This window comes from Phaenicophaeus curvirostris, chromosome 2 (assembly GCF_032191515.1).
Source record: "Phaenicophaeus curvirostris isolate KB17595 chromosome 2, BPBGC_Pcur_1.0, whole genome shotgun sequence".
Classification (NCBI taxonomy): domain Eukaryota; kingdom Metazoa; phylum Chordata; class Aves; order Cuculiformes; family Cuculidae; genus Phaenicophaeus; species Phaenicophaeus curvirostris.
The window spans coordinates 77510638-77538377 of NC_091393.1; the positions used below are offsets into that span (position 1 = coordinate 77510638).

Here is a 27740-nt window from a genome sequence, read left to right on the forward strand (position 1 = left end):
TGCTCTAAACCACAAGGACAGGAGACACATTGCTTTGTAGGGAAGATCCTCACATTTTGGTATTTTAAGTGAGTTCTCACTGTACCTCCTTTTACTGCACTCTTTGCAATGTACCGCTCGTGGCCAACAGCACCCACTGATCAGGCAAGAAAGGCGGCTGGGTTTTAGGTAGCACGCTCTTTGCAGATCCTCATAACTGATTACTACCTGTGTCTCTTGGAGTATCAACTCTGAGCAATTTGACCTAAGTATAAATGGGGCCTTGTTCACCCTAATTCCATGAAATGCGTAACAGCCCCCAAACCTAAAGCAGTAAGTCATGGCTCTGAAACCGCCTTTCAGTGTTGGTGTAAAGTCTCCTCCTGTAAATATTACAGCAGCCAGAAAATATATTTTATCTGGATGCCATGTAAAAATACACACAGAAAACAACCCCAAATCCTTGAGCAGCACTCTTTCCGAATATCCATTCTTCATGAAGACACGTTAGGTTAAAAGTTCAACTATTTCACTAAGTTGCTGGCTTTGAGTCCAAACCTGCTTGCATAATGTTGAACTTTGAGAACATTGAACCCACAGTATCCCTTGTCAGATTGTTGAACAAAAATAAAAAATACTGGAATGAAGTGCAGTATTTGACCTTTTCTTGACTTGATTTTCCAGGGTGAATTTGTTTGGCACCAGAGTGGCGACTGAGATTATAATCTGAGTAGTTAAAAAATAGGTATATAAAATCAGTGACTCTTTGATCCTGTCTATGACCTACAGAAATGGATCTCTATCTCTAAGATGGAGAAAGCAACAAAATCTCAAGACCTGTTCTCTTTCTGATGCGTGTACTGACTGTTTCTTCCATTTACTGAATCACTGAAGAAGCCTTTTAACTATCAGTGACTTTTCAGTATATAGAACCTAACCGAGAGCCTCCATCTTTGTTACTACAAACCTATAAATAATATAGAAATATATTGTACTTTTGCTGGGGCATTAAGTAGGAAAGTGACAGATCTGCAGCCTGGAACTTGGCTTTCTCAGGTTGCGTTGATGAATGCTAGTTTTGAAGAGATTCAGCACCCTCCATGAAAAACCATGTAAAAGTGGGCAGTTATTGTCTGTGTTGGATTTTTCCCCAATTGTACCCATTTGCTATAAAGACTGAATTGCTTTTTCCAATGAAAGAGCTTCAGGAAAATGTTACTGATGCAGGTAATTGATTTGCCTGCTATTAATGAAGACAGCACTTATGCACCATCTGTGGCTAGCTTCCAGTGGCTAATAACCAAGGCAAATTTCCAGTCAAGTGAGATTTAATGTCTTGATGGAGCCCTGAACTAAATATTAGAATGGAAATCAGTTTATGTGCTATGTTGACATCAGACCCCAGATGAAACATTCTTCTACTAATTGTCTAAATAGGAAATCAGCATTTCACATAGAAACGAGCTGGAGTTTGGGAAGATATAATTGGACCTTTACCATTTGTTTGTTTGTGTTGGAGCACACTGGTAGTTCTTACAGATTATTTCTCTCTCTCGGCAGAGGCACTCTAATGCCCTCAGCTGCTTATTTTGTCTGGAAAATTCAGGCACCCAGGATAATGATGACAACAACAGCAACATTTTGACTCCCAAATCCCCTGGCAAAATAGTTACATCATGTCTGGAAATACTTGGGCAATGACAGAATGGAAAAATTACAATGACTCAAACAAGACAGGGATGCTCTTAGTAATGGGATTTTGTGTGTTTATTCTTCTGAAGGTGATGGTTCTTAGGGCTAACAGGAGACTTGGGATTGACATCCCTTGTCACTAAACCCTACTCTTCCCAATAGGAATATTGCAGAGATTTCAAGTCCCTGGGGCAAGCTTTACTGCTAATCAGCCATACTAGTATTTCTGATCTTTTGGCATACGGGGTTGAGTGGGTCAGCTTCACTCTCTCTTTGGTGTCTTTCTTGAGGTGAAAAAAAGACTTGGCTCTGCGCTGTGCATGTCTTATCCTTGGGAGCTGATCTTCTGGATAGAACTGGCAAACATGACTGGTTAGAGCCAGTGTCAAACCAATGACATTAAAAGCATGTCATAAAATAGAAACATGTAGAAGGCATGAAACTTCATCTTCTTGTACAGCAGAATAGTTTTCTGCATTGGAACTGAAGGTTCAGTGTGCTGATTCCATCTGTCAATATGTATGTCTGCTTGACTGATGTCATCGTTATCTGTTTTATTTTCAGTGTATGAATTCTTATACTGAAGAGAGGCTTCATCTCTTGCTCCAGCTTCCAAGGCACTTTATCCTGTGAAAGTGCATCACAGCACTGTGTCCACCACCAAAAGAAAGTAAAGGAAGTTAAAAGTCTAATCTAGGCTCTGCTGTTTAGATCCCTGCCTTGCAGAAAAGACAGTTCCAGACCCACTCGGCTGGGTAGCACAGCAGCAACTTGGATTGTAGTCTTATACTCAACTCATAGCTCTGAGATTACAGTGTATTCTTGGCAAGTCCTAAAAATAACACTTGTAGCACCTGAATTCTTCCAAGAGTAAAATCTAGGCATTATAGAGAGTGTTTGAAAAGACATACTGCTCTCTTATTCTTAGATTATTCTTTTAATTGAGCCCTGTAGTGGCATCTGTAGGGTTTTTGGGATTCTTTCCCTATGTTTTATTTTATGTAGCATATTTCTCATAGGCTTTTACAGTCACAGCTATTTGAAGAACAGTGACATAACAAGCCAACCAATCTAGTGAAGGTAATCCTGTGGTAGGGGAAGTGATTGTATAAATTCCATTATTTCATAAAGCCTAAATTTATTCACACTGGATATGTGAATACTGCTAAATGCTGCTTCTACAGCAGCATCATTACTGGGGCGTGAGCCATCATGTCCTGGCCAGATTCCAGCCAGGTAATTACTTTTTTGCTGACCTACAGCGTTTATGACTTTGTATAGTACCATAAGTCTGCTTGGCACTGTACGATAACCAATTTAAGCATCTAACTAAGGCCCTACACTGGAAAACCTACAACCTCAGCACCACAGCTGAAACAATGGAATACAATACAACAAAAATAGAACATACACAAAGTTCAGTGCAGTCTTTACAGCCTGAGTCACGTGCTAGCTGTCGCTTCAGAAGCTTTTTTATTCCCCTCTTTAATATCTACTCTAAATAAGAGGGGAGTTTTGCAGAAGCCATTGCGAGTTTAAGAGTTGTCAAAAGATAGTAAGGATATTGTAACGGAGCTGTGAAAAAGTAGAGTGCAAAACCAAAGCTGGTAGAAAAGAAGGAAAGAGAGAACTAAAGCTATTACTGGAAAGTGTTGTGTCTTTCTTCGATAGAAAGGAACAGTGTAATCTTAAGTGAGGAATGTGACTAGAACAAATGTGATCCATGATGAGAAAGACAAGAAAATTAATCTTGATAACAGTTCAGAATTTCCGATTAAGAAGGAAGCAAAGAGTACCTGTAGATGTTACTGAAACTGCAGTGCTGCAACACTGGATAACCTCAAAGTAATAAGAGGAAGGGGAGAAGGAAAGAAAGAGGACACTCACTGCTGCATTCAAACCAAAAAGGTTGTTTATGTTTAGGGGGTATGCTGTCCCATTGGATCCACCACCATGGTGATTTGGATTGTTGGCAATCTCGCCTAAGTGTGTAATTGATTAAGTAGGACAGGAACCTGTAGAATAGCACTAAACAAAATGTTTTCTTGCCTCCAAATTTTTGTTTCGCTGGACATCTCTGCCTCTTCTCTTAGCCAAATACGTTGTAGATTTAGACACTGAGGACATGAAGGACATATGTATTCTGAATAAACAATTAAGTTGTGAATTTTACTTGATTTGTTTGCAGTTTGACCTGTGGTGTTCACATCACCATTCAGAAATGTTAAAATTGTGTAGATTTATTTGCATCTAAATGACATACAAGATTATAATTAAGACTCAACTTTTCATGCCTAGGAGGACAGCTTAGTTTTGACTCTGCAAGTTTTTGTGTGGAGTCACAGTTACAGTAAATGAATACATTTGTGAAAATAAAAATTTCTTAGCAGGTAAAAGAGTGACTGAATTGTTTGGTTGGCTCAGAGTACAGAAAATGATCAATCTGTACTTGATTAAAACGTGGAAAAAAGTGTAAAGAAATAACAAATGATTACTAGTCAGATTTGTGATACTGGCTCGAACTGCTTTGTTGCTTTCTCAACTTTGTAATTTGAATCTTCATTTGACTGTTCTCTTAAAATTGTTTTTCTATTAATACAGTTTGGATAGATTAAGGGAGTGGGAGGAACACAAGGAACCTGCTGGTGTATATTTTCTGTTTTCTTTAGTTGTTTGTTCTTTATTTTTGCTTGTGTTTTTTTGTGTAGTTCTTTCCCTTTATTCCCAGGTGAAGAAAGAGAAAGTGTTGTAAACTAATATTTCAGAAACGAAAGGCCTTATGGTTCCTTAGCTACTTTTTGTGTTGATAAGCTGGTATCAGGTGAGCAGTGTTGGATTTGTAGGCATTAACAGGCTGACATTAGTAGTCATTAGGCATCTAGCACATCCTGAGCATCCTCAGAGTATTAAATATAAACAGATTTTTGACAGATGTGTTGCATTAAGTAAGTTTGTGGGTATAGTAACACCTGACAGTCTTCAGATAGCCCTTGCCTTTTTCCTTATCTCAGGACCTGTTTATTTTTTTTCTAGGAAATAAAAAAAAAGAAAATTGAATAGGGTATTAATAATATATAATACTATGTATATGGCAGGAGACAATCTTTAGGTCTGTAAGATGCTTTGAAATTTCTCAACTGTATCAATTTTTATGGGGTGGTATGTAAAAGAGGCAGGAGATAGATGTCTGGGCTGACTTACAGTCCTTATACCACCCTGAGATCTGCACCTTTGTTTTGATGTGTTGTGGGAGAGAAAAACCCATGAACTGGCTTCAAAGCATGTAGCATGTTTCAAGCTGAGCTCTGTCCCCTGATGAAACTGTTAAGTGTGGGCCATAGCTCACAAGGGCTTACTGGTTGTCACTGCACAACAACCCGCCCAATTTTCAGGATTTTCCTTCCTTTGATCTGTTGGTTCATTTTGAGTCTGATGCCTTCCTGTTTAACATAGTAGGCAGGTGTGCTCTTCAGGGAGGACTAACCTTCCTGGAAGAAAGGTTTTAACTTTGTGGATTTTAAAGAGCTGGTTATTTTGTTGCTGTTTTGTGCCCTGAGGACTGGGAGATTCCTTAGCATGATAATAACCAAAGTAGTTGTGTTACTACTGCAGAGGCAAAACTTGGATTGCTTACCTGCCCCTTTTCCCCATTCCCCATCCTGCAGTTGCCTTATAGGCATCTGACATATGTGGGACATACATGGAAAATTCCCATGTTACTTGTAACATGCCTTGAAGATCACACTTTTGCTGTGTACTGGGGTAGCAATGTGGTCCAGGGAAATGAGCATAGGATCAATATGGAGCTTTTTAGCTTTACCCCATGTATGTATTTTGAGAATTTTGAGCATGATGCTTATTTTTCCCATCTCATCATCAGTAAGTGATTATTATTTAATAATTTTATTATTTAATAATTCATTAACATAGTAATTTAACTTCAGTTTGGGAGTGTAGGATGAGCTGGCTTATGTTCCAAACGAGTCCAAACTGAGGTTTCTTTTTACTTCTGGGATAATGCATCCCATTTATATGTTTACCCTGCCGTAGGGAAAGTTGCAGTTTTGTGGGGAAATAGAAGTGATTTACTTTGTTTCATCTCATGTTAGCCTAAACCAGCATGGACAGTGATTCTTCATCGTACATTTAGTCCCATGTTTCCTACGTGGGTGAGAGTTGTGGCAACATCCAGTGACATTCTGTGTCTCTTGGTGATCAGCGGAGATTCAGCTCAGGAAGTGAGTGCATCAGTGTTTTCCATTAATGCTTCCTTATATTTCAACCTGGTTTTGCAGGACTGTATTTGTTTAGTTAACCCACAGTTCTGTATCTTCCTTTGGTTTTTCCAAAGGTAGTGATACAAAAATAATTTTATCTGTTTTAGTTGTGCTCTGGCTGTTCACTGTGGTGAAGGGCAGGACAATGAGGTATAAACTATGATAATCAGCCCTTTTGCACAGGATAGCTGCTAGCATAGCAGTTGTTTCGGGTGTCTTACTGTTTGTGGAACATTGCTTGTTTAGGATATGTTTTCATGGAAATTATAATTTCTGAGATGAAAACGAAGAAAAGAGTGAGGCTGAGGAAACGATTTAGAACCTGCAATTGAAAGAGGATCCTTGTGAGCAGTTAGTGTGGATTCCATCCCATGTGGCTAAACCTTCTGATAAGACTTGGAAAAATTGCATCAACTTAATTATGTTTGGTCACTGGGCCAAATGGTTTAGAAATGAACACGTACACCCTGTCAGAGGAAGAGGACATTGTTATAATTAGACCTTGGGCAAAGTTCCAGACTGTGACTCCTGACCTGAGCCGAACCATAGATGGGGCTGGGAAGCAGGAGGGGGATTACTACAAGGAGCGGGTATGTGGTTAGCTGTTGAAATGATGGCAGCTTGTTTGCTTACTGGAAGAGGGTAAAACAGTACAACTGAGAAGAATTGTGGGAGGGAGTTATATGTAACAGTGGGATTCTCTCCAGAGAGATATTTCCCATTGATTCTCACTAGAGGTATTTATATACTTTGTTGCACATTTCATTTTTACAGTCATTTTACTTGCAAGAAGTTGAAAGGCAATTGAGCTTTTACTGAAATAAAAGAACTCCACCTTGTGTTATTGTAATAAATTTTTATGACAGCTTTGTTATCAACTACCACTCAGAATAATGAAAGATGTTCTTTTCATCTTCTCTGTTTCCTACCCCACCTCCACCCCATCCTCTGGGAGAATATTTTCCCAAGATTTGGTTCTTGTCAAAGAAAAGGCAAAAGAGAGAAAGCAAATGAAAACATTAATTTGGAGGCTATTAGAACATGTTTATTTTGTTTAAAACTATGTCCATCAACAAAAATCAAGGAATTGTAATTAGTTCTCAAATAGCATCAACAAGGCAACTTAAGTAAATGCCCCTCATCATCCTGTGGCTGGCAGCTTAATCTTTAAAGAGACAGTGCTCCGAAATATCATTCATTTATTCATTCACTGATTCAGTTCTAAAATATCTGTGCTGGATTCCTCTCTAGCAGCCCTCTGTCCTTATTTTAAAAACATCTAGACACCTCTGTTGTCTACAGTTACATGTTGCAGCAATACAAAAGAGCCATTTTACCCCTCTGTCAGTTTGAATTTCCTATGTACTGCTTATTAGATGGACCTGGTAAATGCCAGTGTTACGAGTATGAGTTGTGCAACAGAATGCTGCTTTGTGAAACTGAAGCAGTACGAGGTAATTTTTGTGTGAGCTTCGTGTGCTTTTGCAAAGTAGTAAAAGCTGAGTAGCTTTGCTGAACTTCTTGAGTATGGATCCCAAGGAACAGATGCTGATTTTGTAAGAACACAACAGGGACAAGGTCTAGCATGTGTATTTTTCAGCACTATGGATGAAGAAGTCCTGGAGACTAACAGTTAAACTCTTTGTTGAACCTGCTTATGAAGAAAGCTACGCAATGAAATGCCAGTATAGAACAACCTGTGGTGCCCTGACCAGGGCAGTGCTTACTCTGTAGAAAATGTTTGCCTTCATATCCATTCATGTAGTAGTAGTTTTCTGGTGAAGTACCTCTTTTGGAGGACTATTTACCAAGGTCTTGACCTGAGCTCATAATGGAAGATGTTACAGTACTATCACTTCAATGTCTCAGCCATTTTTTCCAAAAAGGATTTATTGTCCATGCCCCAGGGAATGCTGGTCTGTTGACAGTTGAGAAAGTCTGCAGGCAATGGTCCAATAGGTGGACACAACTGAATTGATGCAGATGTAGTTATATTGTATGTAAATCAGGTCTGTCTCATTGGTTTGAGTTCCTTCCAAAACAAAGTTTTGTCAAACTTAGGGGTTCTAACCTCATCCATGATGAGATTGCCATAAAGGATACTGGACTCAGAGTAGCCCCTGAGAAGATGGCTTATGGTGGACAAGTTCAGCTTCTTCTGAGACTCTCTTGCGAAATCTTTTAAGAACTGAATCTTTTAAGTCTCCACTACTGAGAGGAAACAAGTTTCTGTGCGCATCATTGTGCTAGATTTGAGGGCGTTTTGATTTTGCTGACTGAATTGGTGTCAGAGACTGATTCCAGTGTTAAGTTGAACTTTGGCATCTCCTAGCAAGAATCCAGTGTTCTTATGAATGTACTTTTGAAGCCAGCATTACCATGCCTTAATGAATTCTGTTGAGACAATACCACTTCTTGCAGAGTTGGCACAGAGAGCAGAAGAAAGTGAGCATGCCAGAAGACAGTCTTGTTACCAGCTCTCTTTCCTTTCAGCTGCATGACAGCTGCAGCTGATCCCCCTTCAGTGCATAAAAAAGGCAGTAGATAAAGTAATGCCAACAGAAAGTAGGGTAGGTGATACCTGCGAAGCATGGAGTGCCATGATGGTGGTGGTTTTGGTGGGTTATTTTTTATAGTTATTTCTTGCTTAGTTTTTTCTTAAGCGAGCATGAAAATTTCTACACAGAAAGCCCCTGGAGAGCTTCTGGCAGTGTGCAGTATATTAAGACCCGCCATGCAGCCACTGTCCTAAAGGTGTTTTTCTTAGTACAGCTACTTAATATCTATGAGCAGGCTCTTTCTGGCAAGGAAACAGAAGAGAGCCCTCTGGGGCAGGTTAGAGCAGCAGCTGTTCTGATGACAAAGCTCAGCTGTGCTGCTGCTGATACAGCATCCAGCATCCTGTGGTTTGGTTCACCTGCCGCTTCCCTCCCTGCTCCCCTGCCCCTTGCCCAGGGAGCCAAGCTTCATAACAGGCTTTAATTATTTACTTTCTAAGGATATGGCTTATTCTGCAGATTAAGTGAAAAAGTGAAGTCCTTAAAAAATATAACACAAATAATAAGCCCCTGAGCTGTCAAATAACAAGTCCCTTAAAAGGGCAAAATATGCAGCTCTCTGTGGACTGCACAGATCCCTCCTTTCAAACTGCTGGCAGGAAACTTCCTCTTTGGATGGGCTGCTCACAAATGGTGTTGTGTGGTGAAATCAGTCGCTTCCCAGCTCCTCCTTCAGGCCTCCTTTTGCTTCCCTTTACAATCCTGATACCAGAGCCCCTCAAGTCTGGGTGCTGTCAAGATGGGATCTGGCAACTCAAATATAAATCTGAAACACGTGCATTAGCATTGTGCACCTTCTTCCCTGGCTACCAAACAGTTACATGTGTTTAAAAAGTGATAGACAAAATGGTCTTACTGCAGTAGCTCTAGCCATAAAGGGATAAGTGAGTTTGTAGAGGTCTGGCCTCAAAGTGGAAGAAAATTGATTTCTGCTTCATTATTTCATTGTTTGTTTTATTTTGACCACATGGGATACCTTTGGAGGATTTTCCATTTATTCTGGGTAAAATCTTCAGTAAAAGATTTTTGCTTCTGCTACTTTTTTTTGCATTACTGTAGTAGTGAAAGAAAGGCCAATACTGGCGTTTAGTGGAGGCATTCAGCCTTGGCTAGTAGGTGTTCCCGATAAATCTACCTGCTGGGAAATCCTGCATTAAGTTTGTAAAACCTTTTGAGAAACTTCAGGAGAAGTAAATTGTATATTACCATAGAAGAACATGTTAATAACATATTAAAGCTTAGCTGTGTTGTCTAGCTTGAGTGTTTATTTTGCTCTTTTGTGTCTCAGATCATTCTGCCCTCTTCCAGCTGTTAGACCAGAGACCACCGTTGTAACTGCAGAGAGCTTAACAGATCCAACAGTGTCCTATTTATCATTTAATGTCTGGTTTTTTATTTTTTTTCCCCATTCCTGTAGAACATGATCAGAAGATAGCATCATACATCATGACCATGGCCCCCCGGAAGAGGAATCGTCATGCGTTGGGGTTTCTTTGCTGTTTTGGGGGTAGCGACCTGCCTGAAATCAACCTTAAGGACAATAACCCCCTCCAGTTTCTTGAGTTTTCTGTTCCAATTCCACCAGCCGAAGAGCTCAATGCCAGATTCTCTGAACTTGTGGTAAGTTTCTACTGGAAGATTGATAAATTTTAAGGTGCAGATGAGCTCCTCCCTTCAAAGGAGGAGTAGAGAGACTTGGAAGGACCTATTAAGGGTGGGATTTTTTTTTTTCTTTTTTTCATTCTTTTGTGACTCATTTCTTGGTGAGAGAGAGGTGGCAATGACAGGAAGGATGACAGTGACACTGTGTATAAGTACAACAAAATGCTTAAATATACTGATTTATTCTCACAGTACTATGCAACTTTCCAGGTCCTGGATTTGGCATATTAGAAAGAACCTTATAAGTTCTCTAGAGAGCAAATCCCTGACAGTCAATTTCTTGTTAATAACTTTGGGATAAGATCTGCTGTATAATATAATATAGTGGAAAATCTTAGGTTTTCCAGGTCTGTAAAACAAGGACTATGCTGTTCTGTTGATCAGTAACATACTGATGGTGAGGTGTAAGAATCAAGTGATCATGCTAATGATGTTTCATCTGCCAGCTGCCTTTGAACCTTGAAATGGTGCTGTTGTAGCAACAGAAAAACAGGAAGGGAAGCAGTTATTTCAGATGAACTTTGTTGTTTGCTTTAGTGGTAAATGTTGTGGATTCCAGTAGCAGGCAATTGCTATTCATGCCTGGCATCAGGCAACTTTGCTGTCTTTGCCCTCTTGTTCAGCTCACGTGCAAAACACAGACAAGGTTGTGTTAGGGCTGTGTTGTTTTGCAGTCTTGTGATGTAAAGGATGCCCGTTTGATGCAGTTGATGATAAGCTGTCTCATTACCATTTTAAAATCGAAGATTATGTAAAGTGAGGTATCAGTAAGTGTATATAGGCCCGAGTAGGGCCACTGGGATTAGTAATCAAACAGAAAATATTGGATCTCAGAATTGGGGGAATTTGCTGATAATCTTTCTGCGTTACACTTACAACGTTAGCCTAGTAAGTTGTTGTCCCTTACCATGACTTCAAAGTGCTATAGCAATGAAAATAACCGTATAATTTGGCTATGCAAATGGAATTTAACATATGGACAACTATAGTATGTCATACTAGACAAAGGGACAGCTATAGTTTGTCAGTTCAGTAGTCCGTCAACTTAGCCCAGACTTCTGTTTCAAGATAGGGCCAAAGGAGATGCCTAGGGAAGAATATAAAATGTGGCCAAAGGATGGTCTTTTCTAGAATACTTCCCAACCCTCTAAAAAATTTCAGCTCAAGGACTTTATCAGCGAAAGTTGCTTTTTGTGTATGTAGTAAATTAGTAAATTAGTATGGATTTCTTTTTCGTTGCATGTCTCCACCTTCCCTTGCTCTTGTAACAATCTTTTAGCATTTATATTCTATGGCAGGGGTATGGGAAGGAGTCTATACAGTTTGCAGCTGCTTTCAGAAGAATAATATGTGCAGCAGAAGAGAGTCTACTTGCTTGTGACTACGTAGACGATGAACCTTCTCTTACAGAGGTATCTCACAAAATCGTGGTCCGTATATAGGTCAGTTTGGTTTTTGTGAAACTACTTTAATTTCTTTCAGTAAGTGCAGTGTACTAATTGTGGAGAATACTGCTTGCTGACAGGTATATCTCATGAGTAAGAGTGTAATCTGTCCTGCTGTCCATTTATTTCTTGATGCTGCTTAAGTATTGGTTTTCATATGCAAAACTTTAATAGCTGTATCAAAGTTCGCCTCTCTCCAATTCCAGGATCCATTGAAGCATTCAATCCAGCCTTCCTGAACACATTGCAAACAGATATGCTTTGCTCCTGAGCTCAACTTGCTAAATCTTTAACTTGTTTACCTTTGGAGTTATAGTGAATAGACCTGCTTTAGTTGCTGTTGGGCTTTTGCTTACTGAGAAAGGTGTCGGTTTCGATGAGGAGTTTGAGAGTTCATGCTGGTATTGAGGGTGCCTTTAGGTTTTTGTTTTATGCCTGGCAAATACCAGTGTTCCATGTACTTGTGGCAAAATAGTTCATAACTGCCTTATGGAAGTCTATTAAACAGTATGATTTATAGTGTTTTCGGTGCAATATTTCATGACAAGTATACGTGATGATCTGTAAAAAATTTTGGCTTCAGAAGTTTGAGAGTTGTTGGTCTGTGCTATAATTTATTAAACATGCCGACAGTCTGTAACTGGCATGTACATTTCAGACAAATGAAGCCATTGAAATGAAAGTAGATTATATTCATGTTCTTATATTTAATAATAGTACCCTAGCCATCATTACATGAGAAGTGAACTAGGAGAGAAAATTGCTGTTTTTCAGAAGATTGATGGTATATATCACACATTTTTGTAGAACGCTCAAATAGGATGGTTTTGCATGCCCATAGGAGTTTCTGGGTAGGTAGGTAACATGGGAGCAGTAAGGGTTAGATTTAGGGATCTCTCACTTTATACACGAGAAAACCTGGGGTGGAAACTGGGCTGGCAGAATGCAGAATTTGCCTAGAAGGGCTAGTTAGTCCACAGATCCGGATTAATGCATGTTCTATGAGACACTAAAATAAAACAGGCTACATCTCTATTGACAGCTCAGATAAGATATTAATTGGATTAGAAAGATTCAGTCTGTAAATGGACCAGTGTAAATCAGCGACCTGGAAGTGCCTGAGAGGGCTCTGTGCTGTGTACTATCCTGCCCACTGCTTATCTGTTAGGGTCTAGTCTGGGTGCACTTGTACTATATAAAAAACAGATTTGAGTGTAAAGCCTTTTGACACAAATCCCCAAGTGAAATGATGACACCAATATCAACTGAGATCTGTAACGCAAATGCTCTTCTTACTAGCTCCCTGAAGCAGACCCAGGGGGGTATAGCCTCATCTTGCCATCTGCTCTGCAAAGGATATAATGAAATATTGGTGTGCTTGAGCGAATTTTTAAAAGCGTTATTTTTCCCCTTACTGCAGTTAAAATCTGGGGCATTTTCCCACATAAGAGTTAATGACAAGAAGAGCTAAGCCTAGCTGTGCTGGAAAAGCCCTCCCTTGTGATGAATTTTCCAGTCCAATAAATATTCTGTATGTTTCTACCTGCCTTTCTGAGGAAAATGGGTGTTTTGAGGTCCGGAAGTATGTCATCTCTTGTTCTTGCAGTCCTTAAGTGAATTTGGAGATGTCCATTTTGCAAAAGGACGATTAGGAATGTGTTGGGATCCTTTATTTTTGATGGAGCTACAAGACCTCTCCAGAGCTTGCAAACTCAATTGTGTGGAGTGCAGGCTAAGGCAATATGTTTACTCTGTTTGGGGGATGCACCCAAACCAACCAACTGAGTAACGGCAACTGCCTAACTGGACTCTGACCAAGGCAGTGGTTGTCAAATGACAAGTTGATGATGGTTTCAGCTGAAATGTCTGCTCTCGATGCTGCTCAACCAGAAAAACAAATCTAATATGGATCCCAGGCATTTGTCTTACTTGAAGCCGGATGCTGTGTTTTGACCTTGTCTCCTCAATTAGAAAATTCAAACAAAGGGTTACTTTTGGTATGGGCCAAATTCAGTCATTAGTTATTTCATTGGGAACATGTGCAGGGAGTAGGTCTGAATGAAGACAATGGCTCAGGGTGATTTGGTCTGAATTTGTTTAGTCTAAGACAGGAAAAGATGTACTAGGTCTCAGGCTGTCTGCTGGTAGTTACTGCCTTTGGACTAATGCAGTGGTGAAAGTATAAGTAAGGCCTTATCAGAAGTGTATATGCACAAGCACAAAGCAAACAAATACTTGTGACCACATGCTTTACCTCTAAAAAGACAACTTCTGTGCACCCAGATGAAAGAAGGCAGAACGCCTGGCTTTAGTGTCTTGTCAATGAGCAGGCAAGGAAGAGAAACCCTACTGTGTACAGTGTGTAAAGTGGTCCTGTACCTCATAAATTGTAAAACTGGCCCTACTTGACCATCAAGGCTTCTACTTTTTTTGCAAGTCTCTCTTAGTTGGCACTGTGTGTACTTTCATGTAGTAAAGTGCTACTGCAGTTGGTGGTCTGTTTAGCAGACACCAAGCTGGTTTTGTGCCTGCTGGCAAAAATGGCTATGCTAAGCACATGTGTTTTACCCTGTACAGATTTATTGACTGAACAGGAACTGCAGAAGAATCTGGAAGAATTATTGCAAGGCAAATGGGAAATAATTTTTTTCATGAAACAACTTCTCCATGTCCTTGCTCATTTTTGTTAGCAGAGAGTGGTGTGTTCTTATCACAGTGGATTCTTATTCTTTTCCTTAGCATTAGAGTCCTGGGCAGCTCTTGTTGGCTAATGAAGGTGCGCTGCTTGACACTAAAGATTTTGCAATCTAGATCTCTTACATCAGCGACCTCATCGCAGATGTGGACTTGGACCACGCCAAGAAGGGTAACTTAAATGCTGGAAATTTAGGAAAGAAAGAAAATGTAAATAACATTAGTGCAGAGGAAAGAGCAGTGTAAAGATCTTATGCTTTTGCTGTTTCTCCTTTTGTTTCTTTTGTTAGTGGCTTTATTGAGATGGTATTGAGATGAACATGGTATTTGAGAAGGTGGAGTTCAAGATCATCTATTTTAGGATGAAAGATCCATGAGGAAGAAGGCTTTTCCTTTTATGCCTACAAACATAGCTACTAAGTTACATTATTTAAAGTCAAGGAGCAACATAAATCCTAATTAACTCTTTATTTGAAAACTTTAGAAATACCCAACATGTCTTTGGGCCTGTCTTTATGCTTCTCATCCATTGAAATGACAGCTCCATATGAGGTCCCATCATTCTTTATTTGCTGGAAGAGGTAGGTAGCTGCTTGGGTGAGGCAACATACACTCTTCTCTCTCTCCTTCTGTCTCTGAAGAGATCCATTTTTCTGACCCTGCTGTGAAACTCTACTCTCTTGTAGAGAAGATGCACATGGAACTGCTGTGTGTTCTGGAACAGTGAGGGCACTGGAAATCAAGAACATATTTTCCCTTCAAGTATTGCCTGAGTGCAATGAAACAAAATGAAGATGGAACCAAGTGCTGAATGAAGGGGTCTTGTCCTTCTCTCAGGACCAAGCACCTTCAGCATTTTTAGCCCGTGCTGGGAACCACAGTTGAAACCTTAACTTTGGGTTTTGTCTGTGGTGTTCTGTAACACAAGCCACAAGAACATGTAACCGTGTCTCTTACTGACATAACCCTAAATTAAACTCTTAGTCTCTCACCTTGTCACCTCTGATCTCATAATATTTAGTAATGGCTTCCATGGCATCACAGTTGGCCTAATTTCTGCATTAAAGATGATCTAGCCTGGGAATCTACCTGGAAGGAATGGCAGTGACTATGAGAAGAGAGAAGATAAGGATTATGTTAATGCCTTCTTCTTCAGTCTTCTTGGAATAAGAGCTGTTTAGAGAAACTCTTATAGGAGGAATTGTGGCAAGAAAGTCCAAACAGTAGAGGCAGCATCCTGCTGAATACTATGACAATTTCTGTAACTGTGACTAGAACTTTTAATGCCTTATGCCACCTGAGGAAGGAGGATATCTAGAATACGATGACTGTTTCTTTTGCTTCTGTCTTTTTTCTTTCCCCTCTCCTACCTCATGGGTCTCACTTGTTTTTTCTGCCCATTTAGCTAATTCCTTTCTAACTACATCAGTATCTTCATCTTATCCTGAAACAGAACTATGGCATTAGTATGGTATTTGCTGCTGTCGCATATTTTGCTGCGCTCTCTTAATTTCTCAACTCTCTAGGCTAGTAGTTGCCAGCACTTTAGTGTCAGAATGCTGAAGAATATAAAAAGAGTTGGTTGGTCTACTCTGAGCAAATGAACCATCTGCATGACTTGTATCTTTGTTAGCCTTGTCAGGACAGAGACATAGGAACAGTGGTGTCACCAGGGACTCATTTCTGGTAGCATTTGATGAAGTGATCAAAAAAGAAGGTTTGAGAAAACTCTGCTCTTTCCTTACTGTGTGGCACATCTCCGTATCTGTCCCTTCTCTACCTTCACAAAGAATAAAATTCAGTGATTATGATCTCTCTTCACAAAGGAGGGAAAGTTGAGGAGAAAAGAGAGAAAAAGGTGTTTTATTTTGAAGGAGGCTAAGGTACAACATGGAAGTATGAGAATTCATTTATTTATTTGCCCTGATTATTTATTTTGAACTATGCAGTTTCTGAGCAAGCCATCAATTTGGCAAACACTGGATAACACGTCTTCATCCAGAGACACAGGGAGATGAGATCCAAACCTATATAATTGTAGTAGTGGTTCCCACTGCAAACAGCTGACTTGGAAGTAGCAAGCTTCCTTCATGTTTCATTCTCTCTTGCAGGCCATTTAATGTAATGGATAAAACATAAACCTCAGATGAAAACTAGGCTTCACCACGTTGAATAAGTACTCCCATAAATCACCAGTCCCACTTGAGCTTGCCAAATCCTAGCTGTGGAAGTGTTTGTGAGGTCCCTTTTTGTGTCTGCAACCTGCAAGAGTATTTATTGCATAAAAAGCACAAGAAATGCCTCACTGTGGGCTTTCACATGACTATAGGCAATATATGTCAATGTATGTAGGCACAAGATGGCATCAGCTGCTTTTCTCTGTTTGTTGGCCGGCCTGGAGAGCAAAGTTCTCTCTCTCCCCTAGCTCCCCTGTTACACTTCTGGGGAACAGAATTGCCTGTTCTGTCTCTTGGCGTTCAGTGTGGAACACCACCTTCTCAGAAAAGTATCCTCCATGTCTGAAGATTTAGTCCTTAGTTTCTCACTGAAAATCTGTGGCTTCAAGACATGTGTTTTAGGTCCTCACTTCAAACCCCAAACACACGGTTGGTGTGTATCGATAATAGTATTTAAATTCAGGCATATTGCCAAGATTTGAGTATTTCAGTTTCAAGTTATCAGACTTTTGATTCATTTTATGCTCTTCCTAGATTCCTTTGAATACAGGGATTTAAATTCTGTGTCACTTGTCCTGCAGGTAAATCAGTTTCAGACTGCACCTCTGACATGCCTGTGGCTTTGAGTTTTTTATCAATGCAAAGTTCTCCACAACTATCATTTAGAAGTGCCTTCATGCTGTTTTCCCCATTAGATGAAGTTCTTTTATTCCTTGTGCCCATCCTCTCTGTGTGTTTCTCTAATGAATAATTGTGCCTAAGCAGTCAGGAAGGTTGTGTAGTGCCAAATGAAATCAAGATCCAGAGAGGTCCTTCAATTTTATTTGCATATGATGAGCTCTGCGTCCAGCAAACTAGAAGGCTTTGCTGGCCTTGGCTCAGTGGAGACTCCTCCACCCCAGTTATTGCTTCCTTTCTTGCATTTAATGAGAATCCATCTGTGGAAGCTGGAAGAAAATACTAGTCATGAGAATAAGCTGGACTTTTCATGACCAGAGGCTCATGTTCATGAAGAAGGCTTAGTATCACCATCTGAGCAGAAGATGCTCTCTCTGAAGGCAGAATAAAACAGAACTTTGAGGCAGCACATAGCTCTCCTCACTGATGGGGGCCAGGCCACAAAACCTTTCCTTTCTCTTGGGTTAGTTTACAGTTGTCAGATTAACATTTTTCATGCACTCAGATGCACTTGTCTTCTGTTATAATAATGGCAAAAGTACTGAGTGGTTTAAGATTTCTGAAGCAATTAGGGAGCTGAGGCCTGGGAGACAAAAGCTCTTCATGGCATCATAGTCTGTCGAGTTATCTGCAGCTGTTCTTTCATTTCCACCACAATTCCTCAGTCCAAGATTATATGTACCCAGGAAGCCTTTTTTCTTTTTAATTGTTGATATCCAGGACACCTTTTTTTTTCTTCATGCTCTTCAAAGAGAGATTTTTTCTTGTTGTGTGCCTGATGTGCAACACTATGATGTGGGGAGCACAAGGTACCACCACAGGTGAGCCTGGGTGGATGGAGTAGCACCTTTTTAGGGTGCAAGGTTTTCAGATCCGTAGTTTCCTGACACCTTCCCCCACACTGGGTAAAGGGGAGCTTTTGGTGCCATTAAATACAGGAGATGAGTGGCCCTTCTGCTTACCCCTTCAGCAGCAGCTGGGAGCAGCACACGAAAGGCAAGTGTCAGGAGGTACTTTTGTTGTCACTTACAGCACCAGGCTGCCTCCACAGCTGCTCTGTCTTTTGGTGGTTTTGTTTTTTTTTTTTCCCCAGAAGAAGTACAGACAGATGTTTTCATCCACCTGGCGCTGGGACACCACTGACCAAGAGCTTTTAATGCTAGGTACCTTGTTTTCTGCAAATGGAAAAGTCTGTAAGATTGCTGGAAGGAACATGTATCTCAAGAGCATTATGTCTTTTTCCTAGGTAGCTCTGCCAGCTTTTACAACTCATTCCATGCCTTTGAGAGTTTGTTTCTTTGTTGTGAGACAGGGCATAGTAATGCTTTTTAAAACAGTTTTAGTACGGAATTGTAGCCAGATTTGAAAAGTGCCAAAAAGATGCGGCATGTGTAGGTTTTAGGCAGTTTGGGAGTCATCCACTGGCAAAATGTATTGAAGATCTTGGGAACAAACCTCTGCTGCTGCCTCCTGTCATAGATATTGCCTTGCTCTTATCTACTTGTTCATTTTTAGGGAGACTCTCATACAAGACTCCATAACTTTACTGGTCAAACTCTCCTATCTTTTACATGTGGACCCAGTGCTGTATGCAAAAGGGCCATAATAAACATCTGTATATTCTAGGTATGTCTATATTAGAAACATTTGGGCAGCTTCTCACTTTGCAGTTTCCCATCATTTATTGGCCACATGAAGGGAAAGGCTGCTGAGACTGAAAGCACAAACGCCTTTTGAAAAGAACTTAGCAATGTGCACAACAATGTTATGCAATGGTTTACTAGGTAGAGATTTGAAGAATAACTTCTGTAAAGGAAATTGTAAGGAGAAAGCATATTGCAGTTTCCCGATTTGGAAGGTATCCAGGGAGATCCCCGAGTCATGGAAAATCCATTGAGATTGCTTCAGTGGCTGTGTTTCAGCATTGTATCTTGTACAGGGAGTAACAGCTGGATGAGTTTGCCGGTCAGTGTAAAGTTGTTGGCTTCTGTGTTAATGATGTGAGAGAATTTTTGGATTTCAAATGCTTAGCAAGATAGTAAATGCAATTATGATTTACTCTTAGGAGATGAGGTTGTTCTGCAAGGCAAATGCTCATCTTTTTCTTGTTACTCTTGCTGTATTTTGAGAACGTTTCTGATAAATTCTTTCTTAGAAATATTTAGGGGAAAAACACCGACTGCTGTTTTCTTAAGTCTAGTGATATCAGTGCAGTAGTTGTTGTTCTGATTATCAGAATACTTAAGCAATGAGACAGGACAGGATGTGAGTGAATAACCCAATATAGTGTCATGCCTTTAATTCAGTGTTTGACTGTGGAAATGCTTGAGTTGTGTGAGTGAAGAGCATTGTGGAATTGCCCTCCTCCTCACTTCAGAGAAGATTTGAGGCTTCTGTTATGTGGGTGTTCCTCCAGCTGGTCTGGACTGTTTAGTAGTAAATACAGCACATTTGCATTTATTGAAGCATAAGTTAACAACTGGTCAAATGGGGACTGATAGACTGCTCATTCTATTCTATGTCTGAAGTCCGTGCTCTAGACTGTAGAATAAGCCTAAGTTCTAGGCTGCCTGGCTGACAGATTTAGCTACTATTACAATTAAAACCAGCTAATTTGATTCATATTTTGCAATGGTGTAAATCCTGAGTAAGTCCCACCAATTAAGTTGAGTTATGGACATTTTGGTCTCTTGTTTGCACAACTGAATCTGGGGTAATTATTCAGAGTGCAAAAGAAAATCTGAACTAATGCCAGACATGGTGTAGATTTATTGGAGTTTCTCTGAATTTACCCTGCATTTTAGTTTGAGCATGTGTGTCTGAACTGTACAAGCAAAGCTCAATAGGAAGTTAATTTTGCTCATTATGTTCTTAACTGACCTCTCAGTTCCTCCTGCCCTTTTACGTAATATTTTATCTGAGATTTCAAGGTCAGCCAAGCTCTGACGTCCCTTGTTTTCCTCCATACAGGCATATAGCAGATAGGATGCACACAAGAGGGTAAAGCTAGGACGACAGGAGTAGGTGCCACAGACACCCCTGGAAATGCAGCTTGCTTTTGGCACAGGGCTACAGCAGCAATTCCCAGCCTGCATTTTGAGGACTGAGCCAGCAGGGCTGTGTTTGGGCAGGAAGCGATCAGAGAGGTGTGTGCCTGTGTGCTTTGGCACAGTCTAGGCTGTGAATTGCTCCAGCCTAGAAACCTCCTCTGAACTCATTAGTATTAAAACAGAACAGAGGAGACTTTGTAGGGAGGGAGAGGGTGGGGAAGCCGGAAAGGTAGCAGTTTATATGGCGGTTTCCTAATAACCTTTCCCACACCTACCTTTCCATACAGAGTCTCATCTAAAGGACCTTGGCATGAAAAACAAACCCTGGTATAAGGAGGGAGAAGGGCGGGGGAAATGAGGGGAGGAGAGGGAAAGGAAATGAGGGGCAGGGAATGGGCACTGCTGAAACAGCGGATTTTACTGTTGTTTAGTGTTATATATGGTGATTCTAGAAGCTCTGAGAGAGAGGTATTTGAAATACTGTGTATAATCAGAAAGTGGAGGCAAAAGTGGTACTTGCCCTCTAGCAATCTAGCAGAGTGAAAAGTTGTGTCAAGGAGAGGTTTAATGGCTTCAGTTCTCTTTGGTGTTTTTCATTTTATTCACTGGATAGTGGAATAGAGAGCATACTATTAATTTCCAGATGTCGCTAGGCTCTAAACACTGTAAATATGTTAAGAGACAAGCTTAAAAAAAATGGATAAATTATGTGAAAAGGTATGGGATTCAGTGGGGACAGGTAAAACATGCTCCTTTTAGCAGCAAGTCTCAATGGGAAGCGGACAGGTGGGTACACTTCTTCAGAGAATAAATTAGGGATTATAGGGGATCACAGGTTAACATAAGTCATGCAGGTTTTGATTTTTTTTTTTTAATTAAGAAAAGAAAAACTAATTGTTTTCATGAAATATATGGCCAGGAATGCAGTCAGGAGGATGCATGAAGTAATCATTGCACTTGGCATTGCTAAGATCTCAGCTGGAACACTGTCCCCACTTTTGTATAGTGCACTTCAAGAAAGACGTACTTTGACCAGGGTGAGCCCGGAAGTCAATTAGAAGAGGAATTAGAGGTCCGGAGAACATGACCTCTAGGAAAGACTGAAAGAGCTGGACTTGTTTAGCCTCAAGAAAGAACACTGAAGAGGGACATTACAACAGCCTTTAATAGGCTTGAAAACTGTTATCAAAAGGTCTGTTACGAAGAGGAAATAAAAAATCCGCTCACCATGCCTGTGGTTGATAGGGCTGGAAGCAATAGGCTTAAATTGCAGTAGCAGGGATTTAGATTAGACATGAGCATGACTATTCAGTTTTTATCCCTGTCCCTCTCAATGGTCTCATTCCAATACAGTGACATGGACAGACAGCCCATCTTAACAGAAAAAGCAGTGATGATAGTCAACTGTTTGTATTATTGTCCTCATGTGCCTGTCCATATCCATGGAATATCCCTCTTGCTCTACCAATACAGCAGCTCTGCATATATGCAAATGTGTATCTTAAGTCTTGATCTCTCTCTAAACATCAGTGTGTATTGTTGCATAAACAGATCTTGGGTTTCCTCATTCTTTCTCTTTCTATTTGGCCCAGCAAATTGTTGTCTTGTGAATGTGATTTGCCTGTGAAGGGCAGAAAAATGAACAACACATGCTTCTAGTGGCCTTTGAAAGAGGACTGCTAGCATGGGACTTGCTGACTATGTGTACTTGTATGCTGTCAAGTCACAGAGAGCTTTGGGGACTAGGAGAAAGACAGGATTTCTCTCTCCTCCAGGAAGGAAAGAAGCAATCAACCAATGATTATCAAAGAATAAAGGAAGCGGTACTGCGGGGGATGTGTGTTTGGGGAGCTGGGGGGATGTTACTTGACTTCGTGTGAGATAAATTTCTCTTCCAAAAAGCAGTGCCCTTGATGAATTAAATTCTTATTTCGCTGCTGAACCTTAAGAGTGAGTAACTTGGCAGGATAGAAGAGAAGTGCATCTTCCAGTACATAAACATCAATTGCTGTCTTCTACTGTTATAACTAAGAATAGAGAGATTTGGGCCCATAGTACTGAAGGGGTGTTAAAGCTGCAATTTTTTTTCAGAAAGCAAGAAGGAAAAAGAGTGTTATGGAGTTGTAGCCTTTTGTTGGTCTGCTGCTCTTCTTTAAAGTCAGATCTGTGGCAGTAGCTGAAGTGTATACATTGCTTTCTATGCCAACAGGCTGTGTGAGCAATTTGCTGTGTGAGCAATTTCATCATGCACAAATGCAATGATAACACATTGTAGGTATTGACAGATATTTTAAGTCTTATGTATATAATTCTTATGTATGTAAGGTGTGAGTGGCATATACACGAGCTACGTGTACACAAATGCATGGAAACCAAATGATGTTTCCCAGTGATCCACCTAATGCTTGTCAGTTGGGAAATGAATCAAAATGTTACTCTACAGCCTCATATGGTGTGTTATTTCTGTGTGCTTTACAAAGCCTGCTTTGAATTCCAAGTGTTAAGATGAGGTGGAAGAGCTTGAGGGGTGGGAAGGGTTTGTTTTAGGGATTATTTTGCCTTTTCTTTGGTTATCAGTAGATTCAGGAGATGTCTATCAGGTGCCCAAGTGGGAACTTTTAACCAGTGTGCTGCATCTGAAGATGTGGGTGGTAGTGTTGTTGCCTATTGAAAGAGCATATGCTATCAAGTTTTGCTGTGGGTGCATCCATGTAATTGTCAAGCACAGCCCCGAGAAGGTAGGGATGGAAACTGCTTCTCGTGTAGCAAAGGAGTCTCTGCTTCGCTCTTCTTGACACCTGGTTCAGTTGCACTCTGACATTTGCAGTTGCATGTTAGATAAAGCTTGTGAAATGTTCCTTGTATTTAGGGAGCTGTGTTGAACTTTACTTTTTTTTTTTTTTTTGCACTGCTCGTTACTCCAGTTTGTGCATGAATATAGGCAGTTTGTGCAGTCAAATGAACATCATTCACTGACTCTTTGGACAGCCAGTCTTTCACAATCCCTTATTGATCTCCTAGGTATTGGAAATGTGCACTCTTCCAGCAGGCTGCCTCTTACATGTCAGCCTGCTGAGCTGGATTGAAAAAACCAATGGAAGGAAAACTGTAGGGGAACAATCCTATACTGTCCCCTGGAGGTGGACACAGTGATTAAATGAGGATTTATCTTGTCTGTTTCAAGAATTTGCTCTGAAGCAGCTTTTTGGGTCTGAAGCTTCCTTTGGGCCTGTGATGAGAGTATTTTCCCACTCCTCCCTGACCTCGTGGGCAGAGGCACAGCTCAAATGTGAGCCGCTAGGCTGACCTGTTTGTTATTTGCCAACAGAACTTGTCACAGGCAGCATCAATAGAAAAATAAAGGTACCTGAGACTGTTAGTGTAGAAGTGCAACTTACAGATGATTTAAGTCCTGTGTCAGCAATGTGGTCATACTCTGTTCACTTGTTAAAACTATAATAGTTATGCGAGACTGGGTTCTCTATAGTGTGCCACTGACAACCTCCTCCTTGATCTCTTTCCACTGCTTCACTGCTTCCCCTTCCTCTATAGGCCCAGCCGTGTCAGTGCCATGTATCTCATTTTGAGTTGTATTTCAGCACTGATTAAACCACGAATTGTTCCCTCAGTGATTACACACGAACATGAACCTTCTTGGAGCCAGCCCATGGGTGCAATCCCATGGCGTGTCACAATCACTGTTTACTTTATATAAGATTTAAATAAATTCATCGAGGGCATAAGGCAGTCAGCTATGCTGTGCAACTTGGGAGCATCAGTGGAACTGGAAAACAGCCCTTTTGGGAGCGTGGTGACAGACATCTGTATAAATGACCTCGGGGAATCTGAGGCAACAGGTATCATACAGGACAGGGAATTTGTTATAGTGGAAACAGCATATTACACTTGATTGTGATTTGGATGGGTTTGCTTCTGAGAGACTGAGAGAAAATGATAGATGAGGTGGATAAGAGGGAGTACGTTTGTGCATGATTGGCGGGGGGAAAAAAGGTCGAGGAGAATGAGGATATTATGGGTGGGGAAATAAAAGGTAGGTGTGTGCAAGAGAAGGGAAAAAAGGAATGGGTATGTGAACAGGAAGCAAGATGAAAGTGGTCCGTTTAACTAAAGTTCATACAGTGCAAGGTCATATTGTAAAAATCAATGTACCGTTGGGACCTTAATATTTGAGGTGAGTATGCCATCAAGTTATTTGAATAAGTCATCAAATCATGGAGGCTTTTTAGAGTGTGTAAAGGCATCTTAATATTATTATTTTCTCACTTTTGTTCCCTATTGGATAACTCACAAAGAACCATTAAAGATTGTGCTGGTGTGACTGAGCAAAAGGAAAACTTTAGAGCTGCACAAAGAAATATTTGCAAATATCGCTGTTATCTCCATCTTGAAAGGGACATTAACTCACCTGCATCACATAATTGGCCAGTTTTTTTGATGCGGGGAAGTGTCTGACCATCTACAGAGTTTGCTCTGTGACTTTGTACTTGCAGGGCTTTTGTGCAGCTCTCTGAAGTGTTTGGTGTTGGTCACAGGTTAGATAACTGCTGGTCTCATCTGATCTGGTAGTTCTTAAGTTTCCAGTTTTAGTTTAAGTGGGTAGAATAAAGTTTAAACTTTCTGGGGTGCTTTGCCAGTTTGTGCCATCTGAGGATTTGGTCCTATTTGTACCCGTTGATGCTGAGAACTGGTTGTCCTTTTGCTTAACTACGCATCCACCGCTGTTAAAGGAATCAGGCAGTCACAGTAGACATCTCTGAAGAGCAGAAGTGATGAAATCTGTTTGCAGATATATTGCGTCTTAGGGTTGGATTCTGTGGTGTAAAATAAAGATTGATTTTATGCCAGAGCTGTTCCCTGTGGGGATGGTAAAAGGATTTCATTCTTTATTAATTCTTTAGTTATTGCCTGAATACACTTACATGCAGAAGTAAAGATTTTCAAAAAATGAGAATAAACTTTTAGATGTCATTAACTTCTCACAATTGTGAAAGAAGATGTTAAATGTGAAATACAGGGCTGGGATGGATTCTCATAGAAAAGTTGTGCTTTCAAGAACACTGTAAGAGATACTGTGGACTACAGACAAAATTTAATAGTGTAACTCAGCTATCTGTAGATGACATTGTAAGAAATTGATGAAACAAATATCCAACTAAACATAGGAAAATAAACACAATCTTCTGTCCCGCCTGACAAAATAAAGTATTATGTTCATATTAATGAAATTGTTGCCTGTAGTAAATTCAGAATTCTGTGCTTCATTATGTTGGAAATGCTATGCACAATTCATTAAACTTGTATGAAGACAAACCAAACAAAAACCAGAAAAATACCCCCAAAACCCAATCCTACTAGCCTCTGAAGTTTGGCTTCTTGGTTAGTCTGAGTTGTTGGGTTTTGTCTTTTGCAAAATGAAGCAGCTGTCTGACATTAAGCTGCTCCATGGTGTTCAGGAGTTCTGGCAGCCAGTGGAAATGGGACAAGTAGAATGAGAAACTGGAACTGAGGAAATATCCTATGAAGGTCCTGATATCCTTGGAGAACCAAGTCTGGGACTCTTGCTCTCCAGCATTCTGACTTGAAACCAAGAGTTGCTGGAGCCCTGAAACCCTGATACTCTGTGTGCTCAGAGTCTTAAGGTTTCCATCCTACCCCTTTTGTGGCTTCAGCATATGTTTTTGAAAATGATGGTCTCATCATGTCTGTCAGTATCTTACTAAGTTTGTCTTTCAAACTGTTTTCAGTTTTACCTCTTTAAATTCCAATATTACTATGGACTGTATAAGTCTTCTTGCAAGGCCAGGTGAAGTTAACTGGTGAAGGAGTAGCTATCCTGTGACTCTGTTTCACTTTTCCACTGATGACTGAATGGTGAAGATGTGATGCACGTTTCAGTACAGAGATGTTAGTAGATATTAAAGGCTCTCCTTTAGAGAGGCAGGCATGTTGGTAGGCATTAAAGGTTCTCCTTTTGTGGTTCTCCACGATAACACTTGTCTACATTCCCCAAAAAATTACTTTTTCTCTATATTAATTTAATTTCATCTCACTAAGAGAAGTGTTGCCAGTCTAGGTGAGGAATGCTTTTCTATCAAGCTCTTCTGGACCTTTGAGTGGTATCATTGTCAAGCTGGTGGCTACTCAGCATCAAATCCAGCTTTCACACTTCAACGAATGTTCTTAAAAACAAGGAACGTAATGTGGTTTTAAATCCCACAAAGTACTGTTTTTATGTTTCCTCCCCATTCCTCCTCCTTGTTCCCTTTCTTTCTCTCTGTCTCTTATTTCCTTGGGTTGTAGCCATTTTGAATGGAAGCCATCTTCCCTTTTGGCCTTAGAACTGGACTGGAAATGTTTGAACCTCAAATCGAGCTCCAGTACATTTTAAATGTTTTATTATTGAAATTCAGTCTGCGTAAGAAAAAAAAAATGCCCACATGAAAGTGAAATTGACTTGAATGTATCCCTCTCTCAGTAAATAAAATAAAATAGGAAATAGATAAAAGAGAGAAATGTAAGGAATATTAACTGGAGGTACTTTACTTCTCCCTGAGGCCAGCCTGGAAAATGTATTTTTAATCTGTGCTTCATGAGAGCACAAGTATTTTTAAAAGCCAGGAGCCCCATTGTGCAGGGTCATGTTGGCAAGAATTACTGGAACTAAGCTGCCTATACAAGGCATAGAAGAGGGGTTACTACATTTCTGCTACGAAGCTGGCACAGGTGATGGAGGAGCATGTTTTCCCTCTTTATTCTGACTAACTCTCTTTTCTTGCCCTTTACATTTGCTCCCTGGGTGTTTAGTCACATCAGCTTCCTTACCCTGGCTCCAGCCCCAGTCTTGATGATTGCATTCAGAGTTTGTAGTTCTTCTCCTTTCCTGCCAGCCTTTGTAGTTCCTTTCTCGTTCAATAGCTGCTTGCTTTCACTAAGCTAACTCTAGAGTTTGAAGTTCCTTATACTAGCAGATTTGCCTTTTTCATTGGGTTAGAATGACCTATTCATGGAGCAAATTACCCTTGTGAAATTTATTCTTTCTGTTGGTCCTCAAGCTTCCCTTCAAAGCAGCGAGTTTCCTTATCTGTTGTTAGGATCCTGAGTTAGAATAGGAAAACGGTCTTCTTGATCCATGATTGTCTTTCTTAGCTAGATCCAGGGGTTTCCTGTGCAGTCACTGTGCAATCTTCTAATCATCTTCTATAGAGGGAGGATGGGGATGGGAAAGGTAAGACAATATGGAGTGTTCCAAGAAGAAGGGTTCATATACCTTGTTTTTTGCAGGGATCTCTTTGTTCTGTATAGGGTGGGATTTGATTAACGCCATAGGTAGAGGGGGATATGTAGGCCTTTTCTGTGCCTTCCACTCGTTTCTTCCTGTCAGTGAAGGAGCACACCTGTGGAAGACAAACTTCAGGAAAGGGTGTTGAAGAGCTTGACTGCTGCTTTGAAATCTGGAAAAGGTGCCCTTTTCAATGCTGAATATTTATGCTTGCTACCTGCCCATCAA

The 27740-nt window shown here is 40.4% G+C and overlaps 1 protein-coding gene across 2 annotated transcripts in view; it reads left to right on the forward strand.

Moving 5' to 3' along the window:
- The window catches only part of DAAM2 (dishevelled associated activator of morphogenesis 2), a 212208-nt gene that overhangs the window by 76948 nt on the left and 107520 nt on the right, over positions 1–27740 (forward strand). For both annotated transcript variants that reach the window (XM_069852534.1, XM_069852533.1), the window contains one exon: positions 9924–10126. In XM_069852534.1, coding sequence (XP_069708635.1) covers positions 9953–10126 — 174 coding nt within the window. In that variant the 5' untranslated portion in view covers positions 9924–9952. The remainder of the gene's footprint in view (positions 1–9923; positions 10127–27740) is intronic.